Genomic DNA, 26,491 nt, shown 5'->3' with positions numbered 1-26,491 from the left:
TCCAGTGACTTCTGGCAGTTCTGATGTGTGTTCATATGTATGTGCAAGTGTCTTTTCACACTCCATCACATACATCTGTTCCCTTGCCTACAACTCTGTGGGATGGTAACACAAATTATGATTTCTACTGACATATTAAATGAAGCTCCAAACAAAAGGCACTTCCTCCCCATCTTACATTTGAAAAGAGCAACAGCAAGAGTAAATGTGTACATAACTGGTTTATTTTTTTTTAAATGAAACAATGCAACTGATAATCAAAATGAGTGCTCTTGAAATATTCCATACATTCAGTAAAGAGGTACATTTAAAATTTACTTACATCCCAACTCTGGTGTGATCACCATTTAAAGATTTCTCTCTATGGAAAAATATTTGCAATGTATTAAAGGACATGGGTCTTAATAACTGAGGTGCTCTTTTGATGTTCTCCCAGATGTGTGGGAGCTGCATATATATGAGCAGCTCCCCTGTGGCTGAGAGAATGTTTTAGATGATGCATCCATGTGGGCAGAGGTCACAGGAGCTTTTCACATAACAAAGCACTGTGCTGGGATCCCAAAGGAAATCTGCAGATGATTGGTCTCCCCACCCAGGCAGTTGGTAGCTGTGATCCCACTGGGATCAGTTGATGTTGGTCAAGATATGATAAATGGTGTAAATCTTAAAACAGTACTTGATTCTTCCCCTAAATGCCTTGTAATTTGAAATTCAACAAAGTTCACAAATATGTACTCCTGCTTTTTTAAAATGTCAGAAGTAAAAGTAGTACTTTTACACACAAGTCTACTGAATTTTCCTACAGCTTTTGCCACCTCTAGTATCATGTTCAGAGATTACTTTCTGGAATACTCTCTTCAGAAGGGAATGTATAGATGGCACTCCAGAAAAAGGAAAACAGTACAAATTTTACTTTCAATGATACTTGTACAAGAAGACATGTGAGATACGTACAGGCTAAACGAATGCATTCAGCTTAATCCTGAACCTTTTTCAAATAATTGGGGGGAGTGCCCAATACAAAAATAAAATCCAGCATAGCAAGTTATAAGATATCCTGTTATACAAGCAGAAATACAATCCTAAATGCAGCAGCATACCAGGGAAATATAACAATTATGGAAATTTATAATTTAAAAGACAAATGCCCAGATGTTCAAACACAGCCAGAACATTTGTGAAAAGGAGAGCAATTAAACATTCATATTCTGCCATGCCACATAAAATCAGCTTGGTAAGGTCACTTCAGGCATAAGTGAATAAGCAGGGGAGCCAATCAATAGCGTAAAGTCTGAGGTCAACCATAGCACTTCACACCAAGTTTTTAATAAAAGCAGCTTTCCTGAGGTTTTTCTTATATGCTACGAAGAAATCTACTACAAGCTTCTGTACAATGGAAGTAGCCTAACCTTTTACTGGTTGTAATAGATGGGCTGATTTCCTGCACTTTCAAGCTGCCAGACATGGAAGGTTTCACTCGTAGAAGGGAAAACCCAGCCAGTTTTGAGGTTTCTCTGTACTTAACAGATGAAGAATTTGGAAAGCCAAATGTACAGACACAGAAGACAAATGACAACTTCATAAAAATTAAACTAAAATGCTTGATAGGATTTCACTTTCTTACCATGATGAAATTGTCTCTTACGGACAAAGGAGATTTGGCACATCCAAATGCACCAAGCACAGAGAATGCCCAGCTGAAACAGGTTTTGTGGATCACATTTTCAGGCACACAAAGTAATTTATTCTTTGGAACAGTTTAGGGAAGTAGCACAATTTAACAGGGTGTCTGCTGCTGATCTGAAATGTCATCCCCATGCAGGATTTATAGTGAAAAAAATACATTAAACAATGAAGAATCTAAGTTTCTGAGCTACCACAGATTTCTTTTGAGGAAACATAACAGTTCCTGAAGCACAGCACGATTGTATGTTCACGTCATGGGGGTCAAAGCAAGCATTTCTTTTAGCAACTGTCCAAAAGCAAGGAGCTTGAAAAATGGAACAATTCAAGCTGTTCTTGAATTTAATTCCAGATCAAGTTCTCCGGAAACGATGTATGTAAGTCTGAAAGTGACAAAAACATTTTACTTACAGATTTGCCTTATCTCTCATCTATACTGCACAGAGATAATATAGATCACCACCCACTTTTTCATTCTTTCACCATCACAGCCATTGCCTATGGTACTTTTTAAAATTAAGCAAGCTGTGGTACTTCAGTGGGCTTACAGTTATGCTTCTCTTCCTCTCCAGTATTTGGCTACAGCAAACATTTTCCCCAGAACACAAAATGGCTTCATTTGGCATTAAATAATACTCAGAAAAAATACACTTTCAGCTTTTCTCTTAGTAAAGAAGCTAACTTTGTAGGCCTCTGCTAGGCTACTGCTCATCTTTCACATAATGGGCCTTTCCTAGCTTTATGTACCATTACATTTTTTGAGAAAAATCTACCCACATACTTTCCTTTAGCTGAATTTGTAGTTGTACTGATGGTCCATTGGTTAGTACTGCTAAAGCCCCTATCTGCCAAGACATTTTACTGTGTCCACAATGGGAAACACACAGCTAATCAACTTTACTGGGTTTTCCATCCAAGAAGTATACAGACATAAAACATATTGATGAGTCCCAGGTTACACACTTTCTGGTTTTACCACTTTCACATCACTGTTGTCATAAATCCATCACTGGTTCTTTTAACAATGCCTCTACAGGATTTTTCTGCTCCTTACATTCCTCCTCAGCCCTCTAATGAGCAGAGCTGTTTGAACAAGACAGCTACTACACTAGATATTAGACTTCTTCCTTTCTAGCTGTCTTAATACCAGTTAACCAGATGTTAACTTCTGATTTGTATTTTTCCACTGACCAGAGCATTACACATTATAAGCATTACTCATTTTAATATATATTCATTGACCACACTGGTCCAGCAGTGTGCAGGTATATATGTTAATAATACATTTACGCTGAACAAAATACATTTCTTTACATCATTTACAAACCCCTCTCTTCCCTAATTTCAGCATCCCCCCCCCTTGATCAACCATACCTATCATTTAAAAAAAATGATCTTGCATTTTCACTTATGGTGAATATATTGCCTTCATCAGTCATATCTGAAATATAACACATTCCAAAACTACTCATGTACATATTTTATATAAATAGTTAAAGCTTCAGACAAAATACTCTGGTTCTTGTGACTGAGCTTTTTAAAAAACAGCATTGAAAACAGCAATATCCAGCCCTTGTGATGCATACACATGCACAAATATAAAGTGAATCAAATTCAGATATATCCAAACATAGTGAAAAAGTAGGGGATGAGAGTCCTAAATATGAAAATCCATGTCAATGAGTATGCAACCCAAGGAAAGTAAATAATTAAAAGCAATGCCAGCTATGGTACCCTTATAGGTTTCCATGTATTTCCAACGTATCAGAAATGCCTCTGTTAGAAGAAGTGAAGTTGCAAGCCTGGCTCCAAACATTTGGACTTATAGCTGCCTCCACTTTGTGCTTTAAAGTGCCTTTGTACTGGCTGGATGTGTCATGTGTGAGATTGGCTTCTGTGGGTAACAGCTGTAGAAGTAAACCTGCAACAGAATGGCCATATCCACAAAGACCTGAAGAAGTCCACAGATAGAGAATTGGAAGGGAGCCTGGTTCAGAAGGAAGTACACAGTCTTGAAGGTGTCACCGCTGGTCCACATCAGCACCATCTTAACACTTAAAAGGAAAAGAAAAGAAGGATATCTTTAAACAGGGGTGGAAATGGAAAAATGAGAAAAGAAACAGCTATATCAGAAAACTGCAGTATTGATCCTATTGAGTTAAGAATCAATGTTGGCAGAGTGGAAAGGGAACCAAAATTAAGTAATACTGATCACTAACATTTCTCGTCTGATACACCCTGTGACAAGTATGCCTTATGGTTGTCATAAGTCAAACTTGAGGGCACACAATAACAATAATAATTTGTCCGAGCCCATCGGACAATCAGATTGCATATACACAAAGATATTAACCAGTTACTCCAACTATATAAATAATTTACTAAAAGAAGTAGATGCACTTTGTTCAACCATTTCAGAGGCAGGAAAAGTGTGGACAAGGGGCCAAATGTGTCCCACCCAGGAGATTTTAAAAATGCATCACAATGTCCACAAATGACAGCTTGGGATTGTGGAGGGCATTTCCCACACATGCAACGGTCCCCTCTGGGGATCAGGAAAAAATGTATTACCCCCCAACCCCCCAAAAATAGTTTGCAAGTTTTCAAAAAGAAAACTTTCTTGCCCTCAAAATATCCTGTGGGCTTGTTTTGGGTCTCCAGGCCAATTTTTGCCCAGAAAACATCTTTTTGAAACAAGAAGTGAATTCTGTTCACTTCCTAGTGTTAAAAAAGTATCTCCTGGGCCTAAAATGACCCAGGAAGATCCAAAGACATGGTGAGAATGCCTACCAGATCCACACAGATTCCCCCCCTCCCCTTTTAAGACCATGTGTAGCAATGGAATAGCCCTCCCAGTTCTCCTGAGGGGCTCATGTGGTCCTTTAGCTTTTCACAGTTGCCCACCCCAATCTATTTCATCACTTAACATAAATTACAAACATGAGCCTAAAATACAATTAATATTTTGATTTTCTTCTCTTCTTCAGTACAAGAATAAAGAGAGGGAGCCTGAGATAGCTTCTATATTTTTTTTTAAAAAATGTTTTCACTAATGCTCTCTCAGTAGTGAGAGTTAAAAACATTGCCTGTTTTAAGTGCCTCTAACTGTCTTAATGCATTATAAATAGACAGTGTTTTAATGGAATGATAAGCAATGCTCAGTAAAAGCTTTGGAGTTCATTGTCATAATAACCTAAGAGATATCATGCAGCATGTATGAAATATAATTGAAAGCAACAAGCATTTCAGGTCTTATTTTACAATTAATCAGGTGCAACGATGTGTGTGACACAATAGGGACAAGGCACACTATTTGTCCAATCAATGAGAGAAGAAAAGGAAGCAGTGATAGTTGTTAGATGGGGCAAAGTTTATACTGTGGTCAACAAAGATTTACAAAATATGAATGAGAGATGTGCAGCACAATCCCACAGTAACAGAGAAATAAGCTCAACTGGATTCAATGGGCCTTAATGCATAGAAATACCCTCATTGTATCCCAGGCACAATGTTTAACCCAGAGCTTGAAGATAGCAAAGATAATTATCACAATTCCACATTAACTTTATATGAGACTGGATCAAGGCCACAAAATAATTTTAATCCTAAATTTATATCTTCTGGAAGATTAACAATCCTGAAAGATGACTGTGTTGATGTAATATAGATAATGCAGTTTTCTCATTTGCAACTCAGGGTACCTTGCTATGTTGCTTCCTCGGTGATGGTAGCTGAAAACCCAACTAATGGGCTCAATCCAGGCTGAGTTAAGTGAACCCAGGTCTGATTGAAATCAAAGGGATACATCAGTCATGATAATTTAAATCACAATGATTTCTATAGGAATTTAATCCTTTATTTAGCTTCAAACCACTCTACGTCTGTCTAAAATATATAATCAATAGCATCTGCAAATTAACCCACGGTATGGGTAATATTTGCTGTGCATTTAATCCCAAATAACAGACGCCTATCATAAAGGCAAACCGAACTTGAAATGGAATATTGTTGTTTTTAACAGTCCTTGAGTCGACCTCAACTCATGGCAACCCTGTGTATGAGGCATTTTCAAGACCTCCCATCTTCCACTGTTCTGTTCGGGTCTTGCATATTCAGGCTTGTAACCTCCCTGATTGAGTCTAGCTATCTGCTGTGCAATCTTCCTTTCTTTCTACTATCCTTTAGCTTTTCTAACATTACTGTCTTTTCTTCTCATGATGTGGCCAAAGTGCAACAGCCTCTGTTTCATCATCATGGCTTTAAGGGGGATTTCTGGCTTGATCGGTTAAATGATCCATTTGTTTATCTTTTTTTGCCATCTGCAGTATCCTCAGCATTTTTCTCCAGCACCACATCTTAAATTAATTGGTTTTCTTCTTATCAGCTTCCGTCACTCTCCAGCTCTCTCATCTATATCATGAGAGGGAATACTATGGCTTGAGAATTCCAGCTTTGGTGCTCAGTTGTGTATCTTTATTCTTTAGGATTTTCTTCTTATCCACATATTCCCACCTTTTTAAAGCTTGTCTTAAAGCATGTTGTGTACCAACCCCCCCCTCTTCTTTTGCATATCAATCTCATCTTGAGCTTTTGCACATCAATTTCATCCCTTAAAAAAATAAAGCTTGTTAACATTTTAGTAACTGCCTAAATTCTTAGTAAATACCTGAATGCTGAGCTCATACATACTCATTTATCAATCCTTTATATTTCAAGTCCACTTAAAACAGAAAAAAGATAAAAGCAACACAGCTGTGACAGCCACAATTTAATAAAGTGCATTTTGGCTAGAGGGATAAGAAAAAAGAGGGCTGCCTCCTCCCATCGCAGGCACTCATCTGGTACAATTAATGACATTGGAAATTTCTGCTTCATGTGTGTCCCCATTTATGATATTATTGTCTCTTCACTGCACAAATTCAGACCCAGTTCAGAATAATGGAACTTTTGCATATATCAAGGGAAGCCAGACTAGCTTTGCAGGCACAACATTCTTTCCCCCCTATTCAGTTATTTCAGAATTTTACACAGAAGACTTGTGTAAGCTGAATAGAAATGTTGCCTTCTGTGAAGTCCAGCAGCCGCACAGAATTATTCTTATTTTTGAGTGAAAGAATAGGGAGAAAACCCCAGAAAGGAACTCCAGATAGGCAGGAAGTTGGATGTAGCACACAATCTGCCTGGAAGCAAGAAAGAAGCCAAGTACATGGACAGATAAGGAGGATTTCATTACACAAAGGTTATTTTTCCTATTCTGAGCAGCTGTTTTACAGAACAGTTTTCCTCTCCATTTGTGGAATGGGGGAAGAGATGTAACAGTAATTATTTTATGAGCGATACAGAAGGCATTTTAACAAACTGAATATAAGTTAAGGAGACTGCAACTCAAAAGACCCCAATTAACTTAAAAAGAATATCAGTGGAAATTGCCAAGATGCACAAGGAACACAAATGGGATTGTACTGGCAGTTTCAGAAACCCAGTGGTCACACTACATAGCCACACTCAATGAAAGTGCTACTAAGGCGAGTGGACGGAACCAGTAGTAGAGCACACACACCCTTGGGAGACCTCCTAGATTTACACCAAGGAGAAGCCTTCCATCCCAAACAAGAAATGACCAGAAATCACTTCTAGCTTTGAAAAAAGGTCCCTCCTCCCCAGCCTTGAACAGGCATCCCCCTCTCAAAACAGAAGAGAAGTGGCCACCACAGCCCCAGAGGACTTATGGACAGCTTTTTTTCAGTTTAAATAATGGAGGGCTGGAGTTGCAATGGGGCCCCAGGACTGGCTGTATCACGTGTATGTGCCCTAATTTTCCCACCCCTGTCTTAAAGTATAAAGAGATAGGTGTGTCAGTGTTTCAGCATACAAAGACATAAAGGCATCATGACTAACTTGGAAGAAGAACTGTCTATCATAGAATCATAGAATCATAGAGTTGGAAGAGACCACTAGGGCCATCCAGTCCAACCCCCTGCCATGCAGGAAATCCAAATCAAAGCATCCCTGACAGATGGCCATCCAGCCTCTGTTTAAAGACCTCCAAGGAAGGAGACTCTATCACCCTCCGAGGGAGTGCATTCCATTGTCGAACAGCCCTAACTGTCAGGAAGTTCCTCCTAATGTTCAGGTGGAATCTCTTTTCCTGCAGCTTGCATCCATTGTTCCGGGTCCTGTGCTCTGGAGCAGCAGAAAACAAGCTTGCTCCCTCTTCAATATGACATCCCTTCAAATATTTAAACAGGGCGATCATATCACCTCTTAACCTTCTTTTCTCCAGGCTAAACATCCCCAGCTCCCTAAGTCGCTCCTCATAGGGCATGGTTTCCAGACCTTTCACCATTTTTGTCGCCCTCCTTTGGACACGCTCCAGTTTCTCAATGTCCTTTCTGAATTGTGGCGCCCAGAACTGGACACAATATTCTAGGTGGGGCCTGACCAGAGCAGAATACAGTGGCACTATTACTTCTCTTGATCTAGACACTATACTTCTATTGATGCAGCCTAAAATAGCATTGGCCTTTTTAGCTGCTGCATCACACTGTTCATTCATGTTCAACTTGTGGTCTACTTGGACTCCTAGATCCCTTTCACACGTAGTTTCATTCAGCCAGGTGTCACCCATCCTATATCTGTGTATTTTATTTTTCCGCCCTAAGTGCAATACCTTACATTTCTCCGTGTTGAATTTCATTTTGTTAGCTTTGGCCCAGCTTTCTAGTCTATTCAGGTCATTTTGAATCTTGATCCTGTCCTCTGGGGTATTAGCTATTCCCCCTAATTTGGTATCATCTGCAAATTTGATAAGTATGCTTCCAATTCTGTCATCCAGGTCATTGATAAAGATGTTGAATAGCACTGGGCCCAGGACAGAGCCCTGTGGGACCCCACTGGTCACTTTTCTCCAGGATGAAAAGGAGCCATTGTTGAGCACTCTTTGGGTTCGGCCGGTCAACCAATTACAGATCCATTTAACCGTTCCTTTGTCTAGCCCACATTTTACAAGCTTGTTTGCAAGAATGTCATGGGGAACTTTGTCAAAGGCCTTACTGAAATCAAGATATACTATATCCACAGCATTCCCTTCATCTACCAAGCTGGTAATTTTATCAAAGAAAGAGATCAGATTTGTCTGGCATGACTTGTTTCTCTGAAACCCATGTTGACTTTTTGTGATTATGGCATTGCCTTCTAGATGTTCACAGACTCTCTGTTTAATGATCTGCTCCAGAATCTTTCCTAGTACTGATGTCAGACTAACTGGACGATAATTGTTGGGATCCTCTTTTTTTCCCCTTTTTGAAGATGGGGACAACGTTTGCCCTCCGCCAGTCTGCTGGGATCTCTCCTGTTTTCCAGGAGTTTTCAAAGATTATTGCCAATGGCTCCGATATTACATTTGCCAGTTCTTTTAATACCCTTGGATGGAGTTCATCTGGTCCCGGAGACTTAAATTCATTTAGATTAATAAGGTGTTCCTCTACTATCTCTTTACTTATTCTGTACTGAAATGCCCCTATCCTGTCCTCTGCTCCATTATCCTCAGGTTGAGCACCCTTTGCCTTTTCTGAGAAGACTGAGGCAAAGAAGGTGTTGAGTAATTCTGCCTTTTCTCTGTCTTCTGTTAGCATTTTGCCATCTTCTCCACGCAGTGGCCCTACCGTTTCCTTCTTCTTCCTTTTGCTGCGGACATATCCAAAAAAGCCCTTTTTATTGTTCTTAACCTCTCTAGCAAGCCTGAGTTCATTCTGTGCTTTAGCTTTTCTGACTTTACCCCTACACATGCCTGCTATTTCTTTGAATTCCTTTTTTGTGATTTCCCCCCTTTTCCATTTCTTATACATGTTCCGTTTCAAACTTAGCTCGGTTGAAAGTTCCTTAGTCATCCATCCTGGTTTCTGGAGACACCTCCTGTTTTTCTTTCTCACTGGAACTGTTTGAAATTGTGCCTTCAGTATCTCCCTTTTGAGAAAGTCCCATCCGTCCTGAACTCCTTTATCTTTTAGTATTTCTGACCATGGAATTGCCCTCAATACTTCTCTAAGTTTACTGAAATCCGCTCTCCTAAAGTCTAGGATGCGTGTCTGACTATGCCTGGCTTCTCCTTTCCACTGTATTACAAACTCCAGGAGAACATGGTCACTTCCACCTAATGATCCCACCACTTGCACCCGATTAACCAAGTCATCCTTGTTGGTTAGGATCAGATCTAAAATAGCTGACCCCCTTGTTGCCTCTTCCACCTTTTGGACCATGAAATTGTCTTCCAGGCAAGTGAGGAATTTGCTAGGCCTTGAGGATTTTGATGAGTTTGACTTCCAACAAATATCAGGATAGTTGAAGTCGCCCATCACTACTACATCTCTCTTTTCTGACTGTGTGGTCATCTGTTCTAGAAAGATATCATCCAATTCCTCAGTCTGACTTGGGGGTCTGTAGTAGACTCCCACCGTAACATCCTTGTTGTTTCCCTCCCCTTTAATTTTTACCCAGATGCTCTCCACCTGGCTTCCATGATTGATGTCCTGGATCTCTTCACTGGTGTAAATATCTCTGACATATAGTGCTATTCCTCCTCCTTTCTTGTTTGGCCTATTTCTCTTTAAAAGGTTATACCCCTCTATTTCCACATTCCAATCATGAGACTCATCCCACCAGGTTTCAGTGATGCCTATTATATCATATTTGCTTTGTTGTACTAGGAGTTCGAGTTCATCTTGCTTATTTCCCATGCTCTGTGCATTAGTGTAGAGACATCGCAGACCATAGTTCCCTTTTACTTGCTGCCTGTGCAAGTTTTTTTGCCTCCCACTGTTGGGTCCTTGCACTTTTTTTCTTGTTTCCTCTATGTCAGTTTGACTATTTTCGCCATCCCTTTTGCCTTCCTTAATATTGTCTCCCTTCCCCTCGGAACTCAGTTTAAAGCCCTCCTGATCAAGTTCTTGAGACTGTTGGCAAAAACATTTCTTCCAACTGGCGTGAGATGCAACCCGTCTGTTGCAAGAAGTCCCTCCTCGTGGAACCGCAGCCCATGATCGAAGAATCCAAATCCTTCTCGGCGGCACCATCTGCGAAGCCAGTTGTTCACATCCGCTATTTTCCTCTCCCTTCCTGGACCATGCCCTTCAACTGGCAGAAGAGACGAGATGACAACCTGTACATCCATTCCTTTCAGCTTCCTACCAAGCGCCTCGTAATCCCTTTTGATGTTCTGAAGGCTGTGTCTTGCAGTATCATTAGTTCCCACGTGGACCAAAAGGAAGGGGTATTTGTCAGTAGGCTTGACCAGTCTTGTCAGCCTCTCTGTCACATCACGGATCTTTGCACCTGGAAGACAACACACCTCTAGCAGACTAGCTTTATATACCAACTTCCAGAGCCTTCCAGAGTTCTGGAATCCAAGTCCGGCTAGCTCCGCCCCCTTGTGACTCACAGATGTGACTCACAGAAGCTCCACCCCTTCAGCAATGAGCACACGGTCTCAAGCACACGGTCTCAAAATGGCTGCCAAGCAGCTCCTCTCCTTCTCCTCTCTCTGGCCGGACTGCTCTGAAAGGCTCTGGAAGTTGGTATATCACAAACTTTCATGGACACAGTCCATTTCATCAGATGTAAAGAGTGACATTTCTGTGGACAGACAGACAGACATACACACAGGAAAAGGTATGAAAAAAAGTGTGCGTCAAAGCTTCTTATTTTCATGAACAGTACACACAGTAATAGATTTGGGCAACAGACTAATCCTAGGATGGGCAACATATAGCCATTTTGCAGCCCCTGCTGCCCTCCCAAAAAACTACTGCTCAATTGGTCATAGTGCTTGCACTGGGGGGGGGGGAAATGCCCATCTTTTCCTCTTTGCTTTCTGCAAAGGAAGGTGGTTCTCTGCTGTGCACACTGGCAGAGAGCTATGATGCACAGAGTGCTCTGGCACCCTCCCAAACCAGAGAGAGCCATCATCATTGTCACTAAACTGCAGGGATGTAGACTCAAGTTAATTGATTTGGACTCAAGTCACTTAACTGACTTGACTTGGCAATAAATGATGCACTGACTGGACTTGTGACTTGTATATTTTTAGTGACCAACTTCCTGGAGTCATTCACTCTCAGCAGCAAGCAAGGCTTGCCCCCAGTAGTGAAAAAAATGGAAAGAGCCAGAAAGACCCTTCCCAATATGAGGAGCCTCTCTCTTTCAGTGTCTTGCAAGAGAAGGAGGTGGGAACACTGCCACAGAAAACATCCCCTTCTTGAGTCGAGGAAGGGGAAAGGCTCTAAGGTGGTGGTGGTGGTTGCAGTAGTGGCCAAGCAGTTCCTCTCGGAGGAGGAAAGAAACACCATGGACTCGGTGCTGCTCTCATCTTCGCCTCTGCCCCAGCCACATAGAAAAAAAACCAAGCCTTGGAGTAGTTCCTGCAAAACATGTTGGTGGGCCTGCCCACTCTGGCCATCAAGAGCAACCTCAGTTTCCCCGTCTATGATGAGACCAGCCAGCTTCACCTAGTGAGGGGGATGAGGGAGAGTGGAGGGATCTGCAGAAGAGGAAGAGGAAAGGGGGCACAGGAGGGTTTGCTGAGGTAGGGCTTTGGTGACAGAGTGAGAAACTGTTTTCATCCCTTCCTTCTCTGCTTTGGTTTACAGGTTATGTCCTTTTCTCAGAATTCAATCAAAATTATTTTTCCATACTCTTATTTTCCCTCACCAGTAGCTTTCTGGCTTGAGCTACTTGGCAGCCTCTGCGTGCTGCTTTAGAAGGCTCCTCCAATATGCAGCAGGAGAAAGGCTGTCGAGCAGACCTTACACCACCCCAAGCCCGTTGCTTAATTCGTTTGCTGTTCCCCTCCAAGAAATGCATCCCACCTTCCTTTTTTTTCTGTGTCAAGCTGGTTCCTCAAGTAGAGACTTGAGACGTGATTTGAGGCTTGGAGTAATAGATCTGAATACATCACTGCCAAACTGCTGCAACCATGCTGTGACAAAATGGTGGTCTCTGCCAAATTGCAGTGGTGGCAGTATGGGCCCCCCAGTGAATTCTAGGAGGGAAGTGTAAATCCTAAAGCCTGCAAGTCCCCTCCTTTACGTCATTGTAGAAGACTCTTCTTACAGAATTTATTATTTGTGATTACAGAATGAATGGATGAATAATTTTCCTGCAGGTTTCACAAGAGCTTGTATTCAAGTGGCCATAAGATATCAAGGGATCCAACATTAAAATCATGGCTGTTCAAAAAAAAAAAGCCACAAACACACACACATCAAAGCAGTGCTGAATAGAAATCAAGTGTGTAGTGAACCATGCTGCAACATTTCTGGTTAACTAGCAAAGGTGCAAGAGTAACATTGGGTATTGCAACAACACATATGCCTGAGGGAACTAAGGAAGCAGGAGCTGCTTTGAAAGAAATGTTATTGCCAGAGGCTCAAGCAACAAAAATAGCAGTTCCCAGAGATGTAATTCACTACTGTGGTATCCAGTGACAACACGCCTCCCTAATACATGTGCCTTTCTTATGGCTGAGCCTTATAAAATTGCTAGTTTAAACTATGGTATGCAAATGCAGCAATCCAGTTATGTACAGAAGGCTCCATTTACAACAAACAAGGGAGTTTCCAGTAGCAATTACATCTAAATTGAAAATATGACAAGCCGAGTATTTATTACATGATTGTCATCATGTATCAGAGGAACACATGGCAGACACTTTCTTAGTCAAGCATTTTTTAAAGATATTAAAAGGATTCAAGCTACCTTTGTGTAGCAATTGCCAAGTGCACCATATTAAGGCACTCAGGAAAGAGGAATTTTCTTTTTAGAATTCAAGAATTTCTTTTCTAGAAAAAGAATTTCTAGACAGCTTTTTCAGAGGTGGAAAATACATACCCAACAGCTGCAAGGAATCCAAACTTCTTCTCAAGAAAGTATTTAAAACTGTACAGTTACCACACAATCTAATAATTCACTACAATATTGTAACAATGGAAAATGGCCCCATTCAGCTAGCAGACAAGTGTCACAGGCACTTATTGGCCAATATCCATGTTATGAATTTGAGAGGAGGACTTTTCTTATTGTTGGGCACTTCCTCCTTTTTTAAACATGTGTTCTTCAAAGAAGAATTATCGATAGGCTGCCATCACAAGCTAATTCAAGAGCCAAAATCAGCAGTTTGAGTGTTATTTATTCAGTGTTGTACAAGGACACCCACTGGGTGGCCCCGGGCAAGTCACATGCTCTCAGCCTCAAAGGAAGGCAAACAACTTTGGAACAAATTCTGCGTAGAAAATCCTGTAACAGGTTTGCCATCAAAAATGACTTGAAGGCACACACATCAACAAGACAAAACAAGCTAATTTCCCACCATGCTATGCACAGCTAGGAAGTTCTAAGCCCTTTTTGACAAGGGCCTTTCCCTTCAACCTACCTGAAGGAAAAATTAATAAATAAAAGGAACTTCCTTTGGATCTGACTTGACTAAATCTCAAAGAACATAGTACTCAATAAAATTTTGTGGAATATCATAAGTACACAAGCAGTAAGTTTTCAACTCTTCAGTTCTGCATATAGGAATTTTTTTTACAGAGAACAGCAGTGAACAGATACCTCAACTACAAAAATGTGCCATATTTTCTGGCGTATAAGACGACCCCCAACTTTGCCAGTTAAAATACAGAGTTTGGGATATACGCACCATATAAGACTACCCCTCTTCCAACGCACACCAAATATTTTTTTTAAAAAAACATCAGATTTTATTTCAATATGGTAATTTTAATTCAAATATGACATGCAGGTACAGTACTTAGCAGGAAAACTTGTTGTATACAAAGCCTGCTTGGATTGGTCAGCTCTCCCTGCCTGGCCAGCCTTCCTTGTCTCCAAGACTATCAGAGCGGTAGCACAAACACAGCTCTTTTTTCCGTACCCTGGGCGTCCCGGACGCCTGCAGCTTGCTCCACCCTTCACTTAACACTTTCCTGGTGAGGTGCCCCCTCACATCGTCATCAGGACCGCGTTAAGTCACTTCTTTCCACGTGACCTTCCACGTGATCCTGGTGAGTGGGTTTTTTTCTACTGTACTTGTACAGCACCTCCCTTGCTGCTTTCATATGGTCACCACATATGGCAGGGATGCGGCTGCAGCCGTTTTTGAGCTCCCTCCACCATATGCAGCGACTGCAGATTCTCCAGTCTGGCTCAGAAGTTTCAGCACCCACCCTATAAGACGACACCCAGCATATAAGACGACCCCTGACTTTTGAGAAGATTTTCCTGGGTTAAAAAGTAGTCTTATACGCCAGAAAATACAGTATTTATTTGGGGTAGGCAAGGGAAGGCAACATTCACTCACAGAGAATTCCAGACAATATCAGCAAATTCTGCATACAATCTAACTCAGCTAGTCACATGTTATCTACTTAAGTAGAATCTTTGATTCATAATAAATAAGAGTTTCTGTCAGAGAGGATGGCTTGAGAGAGTATGTTCACGTTCAGATTAAATGTAGCTAGGAAGACAAGGAACAAAAGAAGCATCATACTTTTATGATAATTTAACATTAGCCCAGCCCTTAGTGCAGCAGTTCTCAACCTGTGGGTCGCGACCCCTTTGGGCGTCAAACGACCCTTTCACAGGGGTCGCCTAAGACCATTAAAAAACACATATTTCTGTTGGTCTTAGGAACCGAGACACTGCTCCTTTTATGGTTAGGGGTCATCACAACATAAGGAACTGTATTAAAGGGTCGCAGCTTTAGGAAGGTTGGGAACCACTGCCTTGGTGCAAACTGTTTTGTCTGAGACTGTGAAATCTGATATCAGTGGTCCAGCCAGTAAACTGAAATATTAATTAGTGGCTGGATCCACTTTCTTAATGACATTCCACTTGAATGATAACATAGCTGACCATTTTCAATTCGACAAGGTATTGTGCAAAGGAGCTTACATTCTGGATGTTTAATCAGTTATTTTAAATCAGGATGCATGTTTATATAGGCTTCCTGCAGGCTGCCAACTAGATGCAAGTAGATGCTCTAGGTGGCATTTCTGAGCGAGATAAAAATATGGAGGTTTGCCACAGACCATTGCATCACTCAGCAATGCGTTGTGAGCCACTCCTTCCCAACATAAATTATTTTATATTTACATATTTATTGTTATATTTCTTTGATTTTATACTACTCAGTTACTCTCAGGATGTTCTACATCCCATGGAATACAGTATTATCAAGACTGTTCCTTCCCCCACAGGAATCTACTACTTCATTAATATATATGTAAGACTGGGAACTGTGATAAGATAGATTTCAGTCTGTACAAGTCAACTCAATTACAGAATGTGGCAGCTCTCCTGACCATGGAAAAAATTGCACATAGAACTGAAGAACCCTGTTGGGTGTGATGAGATGTGATGCAGAAGGATCACAAAAAATCAAGTTCTATGAACAAAATCCTTCCATCATCATATGACAGATCCTGGTTTCAACCGTTATATGTACAAAGACTATAGACAAAGACAAAGCAAATTTCCTATACTGAAATATATTGGGCAGCCCTTCCTATGACCTCTGCGCGCACCAGAGTATTTATATCAGGACGCCATGCAGACAGAAACACAAGTTAACTTGTTAACATAAAATCTAAAACACATACAATTAGTTCTACAACTGTGAAGGATCTTCCAAACTGACAACCTGTGCTGGTCATACCCTTTAATATCCCAGTTCTTGCTGTTCTGAGTCACTCCTAGGTATTTTCCTGCCTCAGTATTACAGGCATATTTATGGGCATTCAAGGTACATTCAGGGGTTATTTGTTGGTGTGACATAGGTTGCAGCAGGATTCAGTCCCCAAGCCACATGGCAACCATCGCTGCAGGGGAGGGAGCGTCTTGTTGGCCTCCAGGAGAAGAGACCAGAGTGCTCTGCTTGGCCCATAGTTACTTAAAGAGGGTGAGGGAGAAGGCTATTTAAGGGCTCATTGCCCCCTCATATGCCCCTTTTCTCCTGATCTCCATGAAAGTGAGTGTATCTAATCCCCTCTTTTCTTTTCCCACTTTGTTTATGCATGAATTTCCTGTTGACAATGCTCCCTAACATTTTTTTAAAGTAAAGTAAACACTAAAATGTTTCATACTATATGTTACAACATAACTACAAATAATAAGTTTTTAAGGGGATAACTGTCCAAAAGGTCATGCAATTAGCAAAGTGTCATTTGGGTCAAGAAAGTATAGCATCAAATACTGCCATGTCCTGACTCACTTGCCTTGCCTAGTAGACGGTTACGCTGCACAATCTATACAACACACCAGTTATGTCACTTTTTCACTGTCACAACTTAGGCATATTAGCCCTGATTTTAAAGATACTGCCACACTTCTTTTCTTCACTGTCATATCAGAGCTATGACTTGCACCATATAAATGCTACATTTACCCAGGGTGACTTGCTGTTACGATTTCTTGTCAACTGCAATTTGACCCATATGGCCATGCTCAACTAACTCTGTGGGATAATTCTAAATTGAACATCAGAGTCAGTTCTTTTAATGGAAGAAGTTGACTGTCTGTGGAATTTACATTTTAGATTAATTGATAGGTCCAGATCAAAATTTCTTCCCATTTTCAACTTGTCTACTTGTCAGCTACCTATGGGTGCACTATTGAAATATTTAAAATTACAACACTTTTTGGTGTCTATGGACCATCATCTTTCAATGCTTCAGCTACTCCTTCTGTACTGGAAAAAGTAATTACATCCTCAGAGAAACCAAAACAAGTCCTGTTGCTAAATGTTTGTTGGAAAGTACTAAATTTGATATTAATGAAATCAAAACTGAATGGAATGTAATTGAATAGATTATCCTATACAAATCACCCAATGGAAACGTGCCCTAGATTTAACACCTAAAATTTCTTTAGATTTAAAACTAGTTGGGTTCAGAAAAAACTGATAGGTATCATTATGCTTATTTGGAAATAAATTATCCATTTCAACTAATTGTTGCTCATGTAATACAAATAATGCTTTCCTCTGTCATATTGGCCTGTTACAGACTGCCAAAATAAAGCTGCTTCGGGTCTCTTTGGAGGTATGCTGTTTAAATGATGCATGTGTCCTAAGAGTCCGGAAGCTGCACCAAAGCTGCACTCCAGTGCTTAGGAATGGAGTGTGGCTTTGGTGCGACCTCCGGACTCTTAGGACCCATGCATCATTTAAATAGCATACCTCCAAAGAGACTCGAAGCAGGTTTATTTTGGCAGTCTGTAACAGGCCATTATGTAGACATATTTGGTCATTACTCAATTTCCAAATAAATCGATTCAGTCTACAAAACATCCCATCTTTTTGACGTGGGTTAAATGGGTAAAAATGGGTAAAAACCATGGCTTCCCTTTCCAAATCGCTTCAGCAATTCGAATTACGTGGGAACCATGGTGGTTTAAACTGGATCATTTGGAAACACGATCTGGTTTAAAGCATAGTGGGAATTAGGCCATTCCTAGGATTCCCTACCATTGAGCCAGGGCACTTAAAGTGGTCTCAAACAGGATTATTTCTGCAGTGTCTTTTGGACCTCAGAGCACTTGGAAGAAATAAATCACCAACAACGGATGGCTTACCAATAGAGTTGCTTCAGACTACAAAAGCAGAATCTATTCTAGTTTTAACTAAAATCTGTCAACAAATACAAAAAACAAAATAATGTAACACAGATTCAATATACATGCCAGTCCTCAAAAATAGGGGAAACAAGGAGTAAAGTAATCACAGGACCATTGCAGTATCTCCCATGCAAGCTAAATGATGCTCAAAATTCTACAACAAAGACTTTTACCATATATGGAGCAAGAATTGCATGATATCCAAGCTGACAGTAGGAAAGGAAGGGGGATTAGTGATCATATTGCAAACATGTGCTGGAAAATGGAGCACACCAAAGAATTTCAGAAGAAAATCAGCCTATGCTTCATAAATTTTAGCAAAGCCTTTGACTGAATAGAACATGAAATCATGGATTGTTCTTAAAGAAATGGGGGGGTGCCACAACATTTAAGTACAGGCTACATAAAACAAAAGGTTATTGTCAGGCTACTGTCAGGATAGAATACAAAGAAATGGAATGGTTTACAATTGGCAAGGGGGTCAGACAATGCTGCATTTTATCACCCTATCTGTTTAATTTGTATGCTGAATATGTAAGTAAAGCAGCTTTGCCTTGCATGAAGGAGGCATGAAAACTAGAGGAAGGAACATCGACAATTTAAGATATACAAATAACCACCATTCTACTAGAAGAAGATAGTAAAGACTTGGTACAATTACTGAAGAATGTCAAAGAAGAAAAAGAAAAGGCTCATTTACAGTTGAATACTGTATTTAAAAAAATAAGGTAGAAGATGAAGACTTCATTACAGTTGGATAGGCTCAACTGAGGAAGACACAGTCCTGAGTCTGCAAGACCTGAGCAGGGCTGTTGAGGATAGGGTGGCTTGGAGGTCTCTCATTCATAGGGTCAACATACGTTGAAGTCAACTCAATGGCAGTTACCAACAATATGTCCCTACTTGAGTTTCCCATGCTATTATTTATGCCTCAGTTCTATGCACACTAAGAGTAAATCCTACAAAACAGAATGAAGTGTATTTTCCAGTTAATAATATAAAAGGATAGCCAATGCAACATTTATGTCATGAAACATTATTGTATCTGATGGAATTAATGCTAGTAATGGAGACATATACCATGGTAATAGCTGTGTTTGTTTTTAAAGTGTTAAAATGATCTATATGTGCAATTAATGGCCAGTTTACATCCACTTCCAAGCTTCCAGACAGTATTCTTAATAGGGTACGTTTTAAAAGCACAGATAGTTTATGACTATTTTAAACTCAAGACTTATTCAGTTTGTGCCTAAAAATACAGAATTCCTGAAGAAGCAGGTAATTAGTGCCTTTTAAAAGGCTGATAGTGTAAAACGTTGGTCAGCCATTACGAGTTCTAAATTTGAAACTCATTCCAGCATGCCTGTGTGCACAACCTCTGGAAGGAATGTCTTATGTCACTTTGCAGTAATCTCTCTGGCATTACAGCAGCACTGACAACCTCAAGAGGAAGCAATATGTCCAGCCCTCATCTATCACAAAACCCAGTTAACTGGAATTGGGAAGAAAGAGCTTCAGCGGCTATTTTTGGAACTTTGGCACGAAGCAGAAACTGTATCCCCAAGTGAATGAATAACATAATATGAGAGGTTTGTTACAGCCAACTTTGGGGCTGGGTAGTAGTGTATGCGCAAACCTTCAATAACAACATATGGGGGAAATTTCACAGAGAAAGATGATCCTGAGCAAACCCTGTGCCATATTCATGAAACAAACACATCATCATCTTGGAATGTGTCCATCACTGATGGACTTATTTTTGAATAAAATCAAGGTCAAACCCATTAAATCAAAAGATGTGTACTGGCTGCCAAGTCCCTGACCTAGATGGGCATTTCTATGTGCGGTTAAACATTTGGATCAAAGAGAACACATACTGCTTTAAAAAATTCTTGCAATTTGAAGGAAATCTCTTACTTTCAGTATTTTTTTCCTGGAGTTGCACAATGTATGTGACTGTCATTTCACTCAAGCAGCTAACCAAGGTAGGGTATCCAGCAGCAACTTTTCTCCACAGATAACATGAGATGCAAACCTTCTGGCACCAGCAGTTTTGGTAATACAGGCCTGTTACAGACTGCCAAAATAAAGCTGGTTCGGGTCTCTTTGGAGGTATGCTGTTTAAATGATGCATGCATCCTAAGAATCTGGAAGCTGCACCAAAGCTGCACTCCAGTGCTTAGGAATGGAGTATGGCTTTAGCGCGACCCCCGGACTCTTAGGACCCATGCAGCATTTAAATAGCATACCTCCAAAGAGACCCGAAGCAGCTTTATTTTGGCAGTCTGTAACAAGCCACAGTTTTATTTTTTAGCGGTCTACATTTTAGGCTAGTTCATAGTAGTACTAACTTAATTTGCCTTAAGAATGCTGCCAGGGCCTCATAGGACATAGACATAAGAAATTACTGCATGCAAAAATAAAGCAATTTACTCCTGCTGGGATACAGGCGCTTACCGGATGCAATTGGGAATTATCGCACAAAAAATGCTGCCAATGCCACCAGGTTACTGCATCATGGCTGCATCCCGGCTCCCAGCTATACTCAGCCAGCCGAATTGCACGGTCGACTGAGCATGGCTGAAAGCCAGGTTGCAGTCCCCTGGCAGCATTTTCCATATGATAATTCCCAATTACATCCTGTACGTGACTGAATCCTGGCAGGGGTAAGTTGTTTTATTTTTGCATACGATAATCTCCACAGTCAGCGCAGGCATTTGGATGGCAGCCGCACTCCAATGCCCAGAATTCAGACACAGTCTGGAATATGAGTATGAAAAGGGATCTTGTAGCACTTTTCAGACTAACTGTGTTGAAGAGTTGTAGCATAAGCTTTCGTAGATTTGGTCTACTTCCTCAGATACATGGAATTATGCATCTGAGGATGTAGACCAAGTGTGCAAAAGCTTATGCTACAAATTCTTTCACACAGTCTCAAAGGTGATACATGTCCTCTGTCCAAAGTCACTGTAACGGACGTTTGGACAGCATATAGGTTATCAAAATGATTGTAGTCATTCATGATGTCATAGTGTCTTCATGCCACTGCAGAAGTCACTGCCCTTTGTAAAATGGCTTAATGATAGTAGATACATCATAACAAATGTTTTTGTTGTTATTACTCTGGTTTTTTTCTAAAGCTGGAACTCAAAGTGGTTTACAGTTGAAAAGAATACAATTAAAAGCATATACCTTTAATCTCTTGTCCACAGTAGACAGAAGTATTTGTTTTATTCACAGGGGCAACTTTGGAAACCAACAGCACAACAAGATGCTCATTATTTCTATTCTAGAATTCTACACACAATTTAATGAAAGGTTATTATTGCTTTAGGGAATAATTCTTGTAAGTAGGAAGGTCATAATAGGACTTGCTATTATTAATAAAAATTTATTTAATCCTTTTTTTCTGCAATCCCCTCTAGAAAATATGAATTTATAATAGTAATAAAATATTTAAACTCTTCATTCAATTTGGCTGAGATCTTGGCAATGATTCATATCTTTGTCTTATTGTACTACGTCAATGGTCTGTCTGTGCTATTTAAATATTAGACAGTTTTCAATTACAGCAGTTACTATGGAGGTTTTTCCCTCTTCTCTCATAAATATAAATATATATTAAAGATTTCCCAGTATAACTTTAATACTCCCCATAGCCTAAATCAATGATCTTAAAATACAGTAGTTTCACATCAGAGCCAGTGAAGATATTGTTAGTTAATTTCCATGCCTTAATCATACCCTTCAGCAAGAGCAAGCTTTTGGTACATTAAGCACTAGGGACCTATAAAACTCAACAAACAGTTTTCTTCTACTGTTTCTCTCTTCTTTCACACCCATCATTAGACACAGGGGTACTTCCCACAATGCTCTGCTTTTCGAGAGCCCTTTATAGCTCCTAAATGCCTGTACTGCAGCCACTCACTCACAAACTACAAGGTTGTGAGTTCAATACCAGAGAGGGGCTCCGGGGACGACTCAGCCTGGCATCCTTCTGTAGGAACTAAAATGAGTACCCAGCTTGTTGGGAGTAATTAGCTTACACTTCATAAACCGCTTAGTACATCGGTAAGCGGTATAGAAATGTACTTGCTATTGCTATAATATCACTAACATAAGGTGTAAGCCGTACCTTGTTTAGTGAGTGTAATGCATGCGCACGCTCAAAAGACCAATATTACTAATGGGAAGTGGAACAATGGTGCACTTTCAGAAGTATCTTGAGGTTGCCATTCTCCATGAGATAAAATAATTTCAAGAAGCCACTCCTTGATATGGCTGCTATTTGACTAAAGAGCTAAGGGACTAGCAAGTGAAAGCACAGCATCCATTCGTTATCCAGGAGCATGAGCTCCAGCTCCTTGGTTTTGGTGTTGAAGATGTTACTATGAGAATTTGTCTTCTGGAGCTCTGAGCATCCTAATCATTACTACTGTTGCAATGGCTGTCACAAGCACCTAATGGGAAATGCACTGGACACCTCCAGTGATGAGCTTCATAACTCCTTCTCTCCCTATTCCTGGACAACATTTTAAACTAACACTTGCAACATTTATTGTATGATTCTGCATATGTACTATTTATCATATAGCCTGAGTTGAGAATCATGCAGTCCTCCAGATGTTGTCTACTTCTAACTTCCATTATTCTTTACCATTGACTGTGCTGACAAAGGCTGCTGGGACTTGGTCCCACATCATCTGAGGGCTGCATCATTCCCACTCATAATGTAATCTTTTAAAACAGAAAAAAGAGAAACACAAAAGTAGCTATTCCCAGCTAGTGATGCTTCACAATTTCAAGAATGTTTTCTGATTATTATTTTTGTTGTTGTTAAAAAATTATTTTCTGACTAAATATGCTCCCCTTCACATTCAAAACACATTTTCCTTAGTGCTTCTCTCTCTCTCTCTCTCTCTCTCTCTCTCTCTCTCGGAAGTGAAATGGACTTCTTGTGGTATGATTTAATTCATTTCACCACTCCGCTGATTTGCATGGGACTAAAATGTGCACCATCACATAAAAATAGGCCTCCCCTACAGCAAGTTCTCATCCCTACCCTGACCCCCACACACCAATAACTTGCATTTATACATTAATCTAGCTAACATTTTTTGGATCTGGGTTAGTACCATAAGAACTGACAAGTGAGGTTTCCCATAACTCTAGAGCAGCCTTCTGCAACTCAGTACACAGGGTGGGAAAGCCATTGTCTAGAACTTCATACTTGAATGCCTGTCACCCACACCTTCAGGCTGAAACTACTCCAATGTATGATCAAATATCATCCCATCCTAGACTATGACAGATAGTCCTTGAGTGCTGCCTTAAAACAGCCGCTTTCCAGAAACAGGTCACATAACACCCTTACAGACAGATCCCAAAAGTGGCTTACTAGAAACAAACCACATAGCAGAGAAGGAAACGCATTTTCTAAACTCTGCCACAAGCCCAAATATCAAAGCTCTGTGCTTACTTAGGCAACACTTATAGGACTTTATCAGCTACAACATAAACTCTAACCTTTACATCAGGGTGAGAATTCTGCAGCCCTCCAGATGCTGTTGAACTCAACTCCCAACAACTCTAGCCAGCATAGCCAATGTTGAAGAATTACGCCAGCTACAGTTCAACATCTGGAGTGTCTCACAATTCCTACTCCTACTTTACCTTTATTTCTCCCCTCTGCACCCCTCTTTCTATGCTGCAACAAGCAACACAGTGGCCCTTCTGGAAACTGCCTCCTACTAACACAGCCATCAGTCTGTCTCATCCTATATGGTTTACGTTCTGACTGCCAGAAGATCTCCAGAATTTCAATGAAATGTATTTCTTATCATCTGCTACACTGCTACTTCTTTGAAATGAAAACTCTAGGAACTGAATCTGGGATTTTCTGGCTGCAAAGCTTGTGTTCTACAACTGAGCCATTATGGTCTTTCCTCTCACTAACAAGCAGTGCCCACCTTTCCCCCAATGAGTGTCTGGGAAGAAAAAAAGGATTCCTGCTGAAAACTGGTGGTATCCATGCTTCCTTTGAAGATAAAACTGTACAACAGCCTCTATGATAGGAAACTATCATGACTGCAAAATTATTCACATTTTCATTTTTGGTCCATTTGCAAACTGATGTAATGAAAGCATATAAAAACAACAAAGAATAAAGGGAGACAATTTCAGCTACTGAATTTTCCTGTACATCCTGCCAAAAACATTAAAACCACTCTTACCCATGCCTCATCTGCTTCTGCCAGTCTACCTCATTCATAACCAAAGCCCATTCATCAGCACCAATATGGCATTTAGTGATTAAATGGCCTTGGGTTTTTTTTTGAAATCCATCTTTAAAAGAACATGCTTGAAGTTATTTTAAAAAAGGAAGTCCCTCTTGGATTAACCTTTGTAGGGCTCAATCTGTGTTTGTATGTGTGTTCTCTCCCCCCCCCCAAACAGTGAAGGCATTTTAAGGACAAATGTCCATGCTGAAACCTTCTACAGCTTATGTTCTACAACTTCTACAGTGACAGCGTAAATCAGAAGTAATCTCAAGAGTTCCAGAAAATAATTTACCTGGGAATGAGGAATGTGATCTGGATATACATAAAGAGAAAACAAACCCCAACACCTTAGGCACCTCAAAACACCGTACCCACCATGAATAGGACAGAGCATCATGTGTCCAGATCACCAATTCAAAGTGAGTGAAGGTTTTTTTTAATGGTGTAGACAATCCCAGAATGGCAGTGAAAGTAAAGGAAGGGTGAAGTGAGTGAGGACAGCAATGGAAGGAACTACAGTGGTAGTGGATACAACATAGGGAAAGTGAAGAAATGAAATGTGTGTATACCAGTTGAGTTCACAGATGAGGATATGGTTATAGAGGAATACTAGAAAGTGAATGAAGAGGAGTTAAAAGATGAGGAGAAATTGATGGGGAAAGGGCACTTTGAAGGGGACAATCAAATTTGAGTTCTACATTCCTTTTCTCTAGTATCACATTCTTGCTATTTGTTAACATGACAGAACTCTGAAAATGATGCATTTCTCTCCTGGCTCTTTTATTCAGATGACGTTGAAGAAATTAAACATAGTCTAATCATTAATCATAAATTGAATTCTTCTTTATAAAACAATTAGCTTCTATTAAAATACTCATTTATAATAAGAAATGATTGGTGACTTACTAGAGTCCTGAACTGAATAGTAATTAAGTACTTCTTTCCATAACAGATTGTGCTAATGTGCTATTCTGGGAGAGCTAGTACTCAGTACTCAAGATTAGAATGGTCATTAATAGAATCAGAAGTTCACTGTCTAAATTCTCTGCTCTGCAAAGTATTCTACAACTAAAGAGAGCTCTTACATAGCAAGTGCAAAGCAGGGGTTTTTTTTGTGGGGAGGGAATAAGAAATTCAGGTTTGATTTAGCATATATTGAGATAACTTACTACTAGGACAATGTGAATTGCCTTGGCTATCTTCGTAGTACTATACTATAGGCAGGACAGCTGGTATTCATAATACATTTCATTCACTTTTATGTTTTAGTTCTGTTCCTGGTCTTGTCATATGTTAGGAACTCTGACAATCATAGTTGAAATGGTCCCTGTTCCACAAATGGCCTCTGCATAAAATAATCAAGGATTACATTTTCTAATTTATATAAAATTGTTCCTTCACTTTCTTTCTTCCTTCCAATGTTAGACTTTTTAAAATTATAGAACATCCTAGGGCCTGTACACACAGACCTAAGCGACCCGTGCTCCACCCGGCCTAACGTCATCCTGTACGGATGATGGAGGCCATTAACCTGGCTCAGGACTGGCCTGTCCAGATGCCGATCCAGTAGTTCTAGACCAATCCTGCCAAAAGGGGCCTTAACCTGGGGTATATAGACCTGCTCTTTGCTGACAGCTGGCACACCACATGGCCCCGTATGCCCCATACCTGCCTCCACTATCATGTATGCTCATAACACCCATCACAGCATGTCTTGTCAGATGGGAGTGACTGGCCAGCGGCTCTGTTTCTGCCCTTACAGGCCACAATTACAGACTTCTGACCAAATATAACAACAAAGGCAGATACAGGGCACTCAGTGGTAGCGAGTCCATAGTGTGGCAATGGGAGTGTGAACACCC

The 26,491-nt window shown here is 40.4% G+C and overlaps 1 protein-coding gene across 5 annotated transcripts in view; it reads right to left on the bottom strand.

Moving 5' to 3' along the window:
• Positions 1-202: 202 nt before the first annotated feature.
• SLC66A2 (solute carrier family 66 member 2) overlaps positions 203-26,491 on the bottom strand; it is an 86,648-nt gene continuing 60,359 nt past the window's right edge. For all 5 annotated transcript variants that reach the window (XM_042465505.1, XM_042465506.1, XM_042465504.1 and 2 more), the window contains one exon: positions 203-3,737. In XM_042465505.1, coding sequence (XP_042321439.1) covers positions 3,530-3,737 — 208 coding nt within the window. In that variant the 3' untranslated portion in view covers positions 203-3,529. The remainder of the gene's footprint in view (positions 3,738-26,491) is intronic.

This window comes from Sceloporus undulatus, chromosome 4 (genome assembly GCF_019175285.1).
Source record: "Sceloporus undulatus isolate JIND9_A2432 ecotype Alabama chromosome 4, SceUnd_v1.1, whole genome shotgun sequence".
Lineage (NCBI taxonomy): Eukaryota > Metazoa > Chordata > Lepidosauria > Squamata > Phrynosomatidae > Sceloporus > Sceloporus undulatus.
The sequence above is the reverse complement of the archived record's forward strand: the minus strand, read 5'-3'. Positions and strand labels throughout refer to the sequence as shown.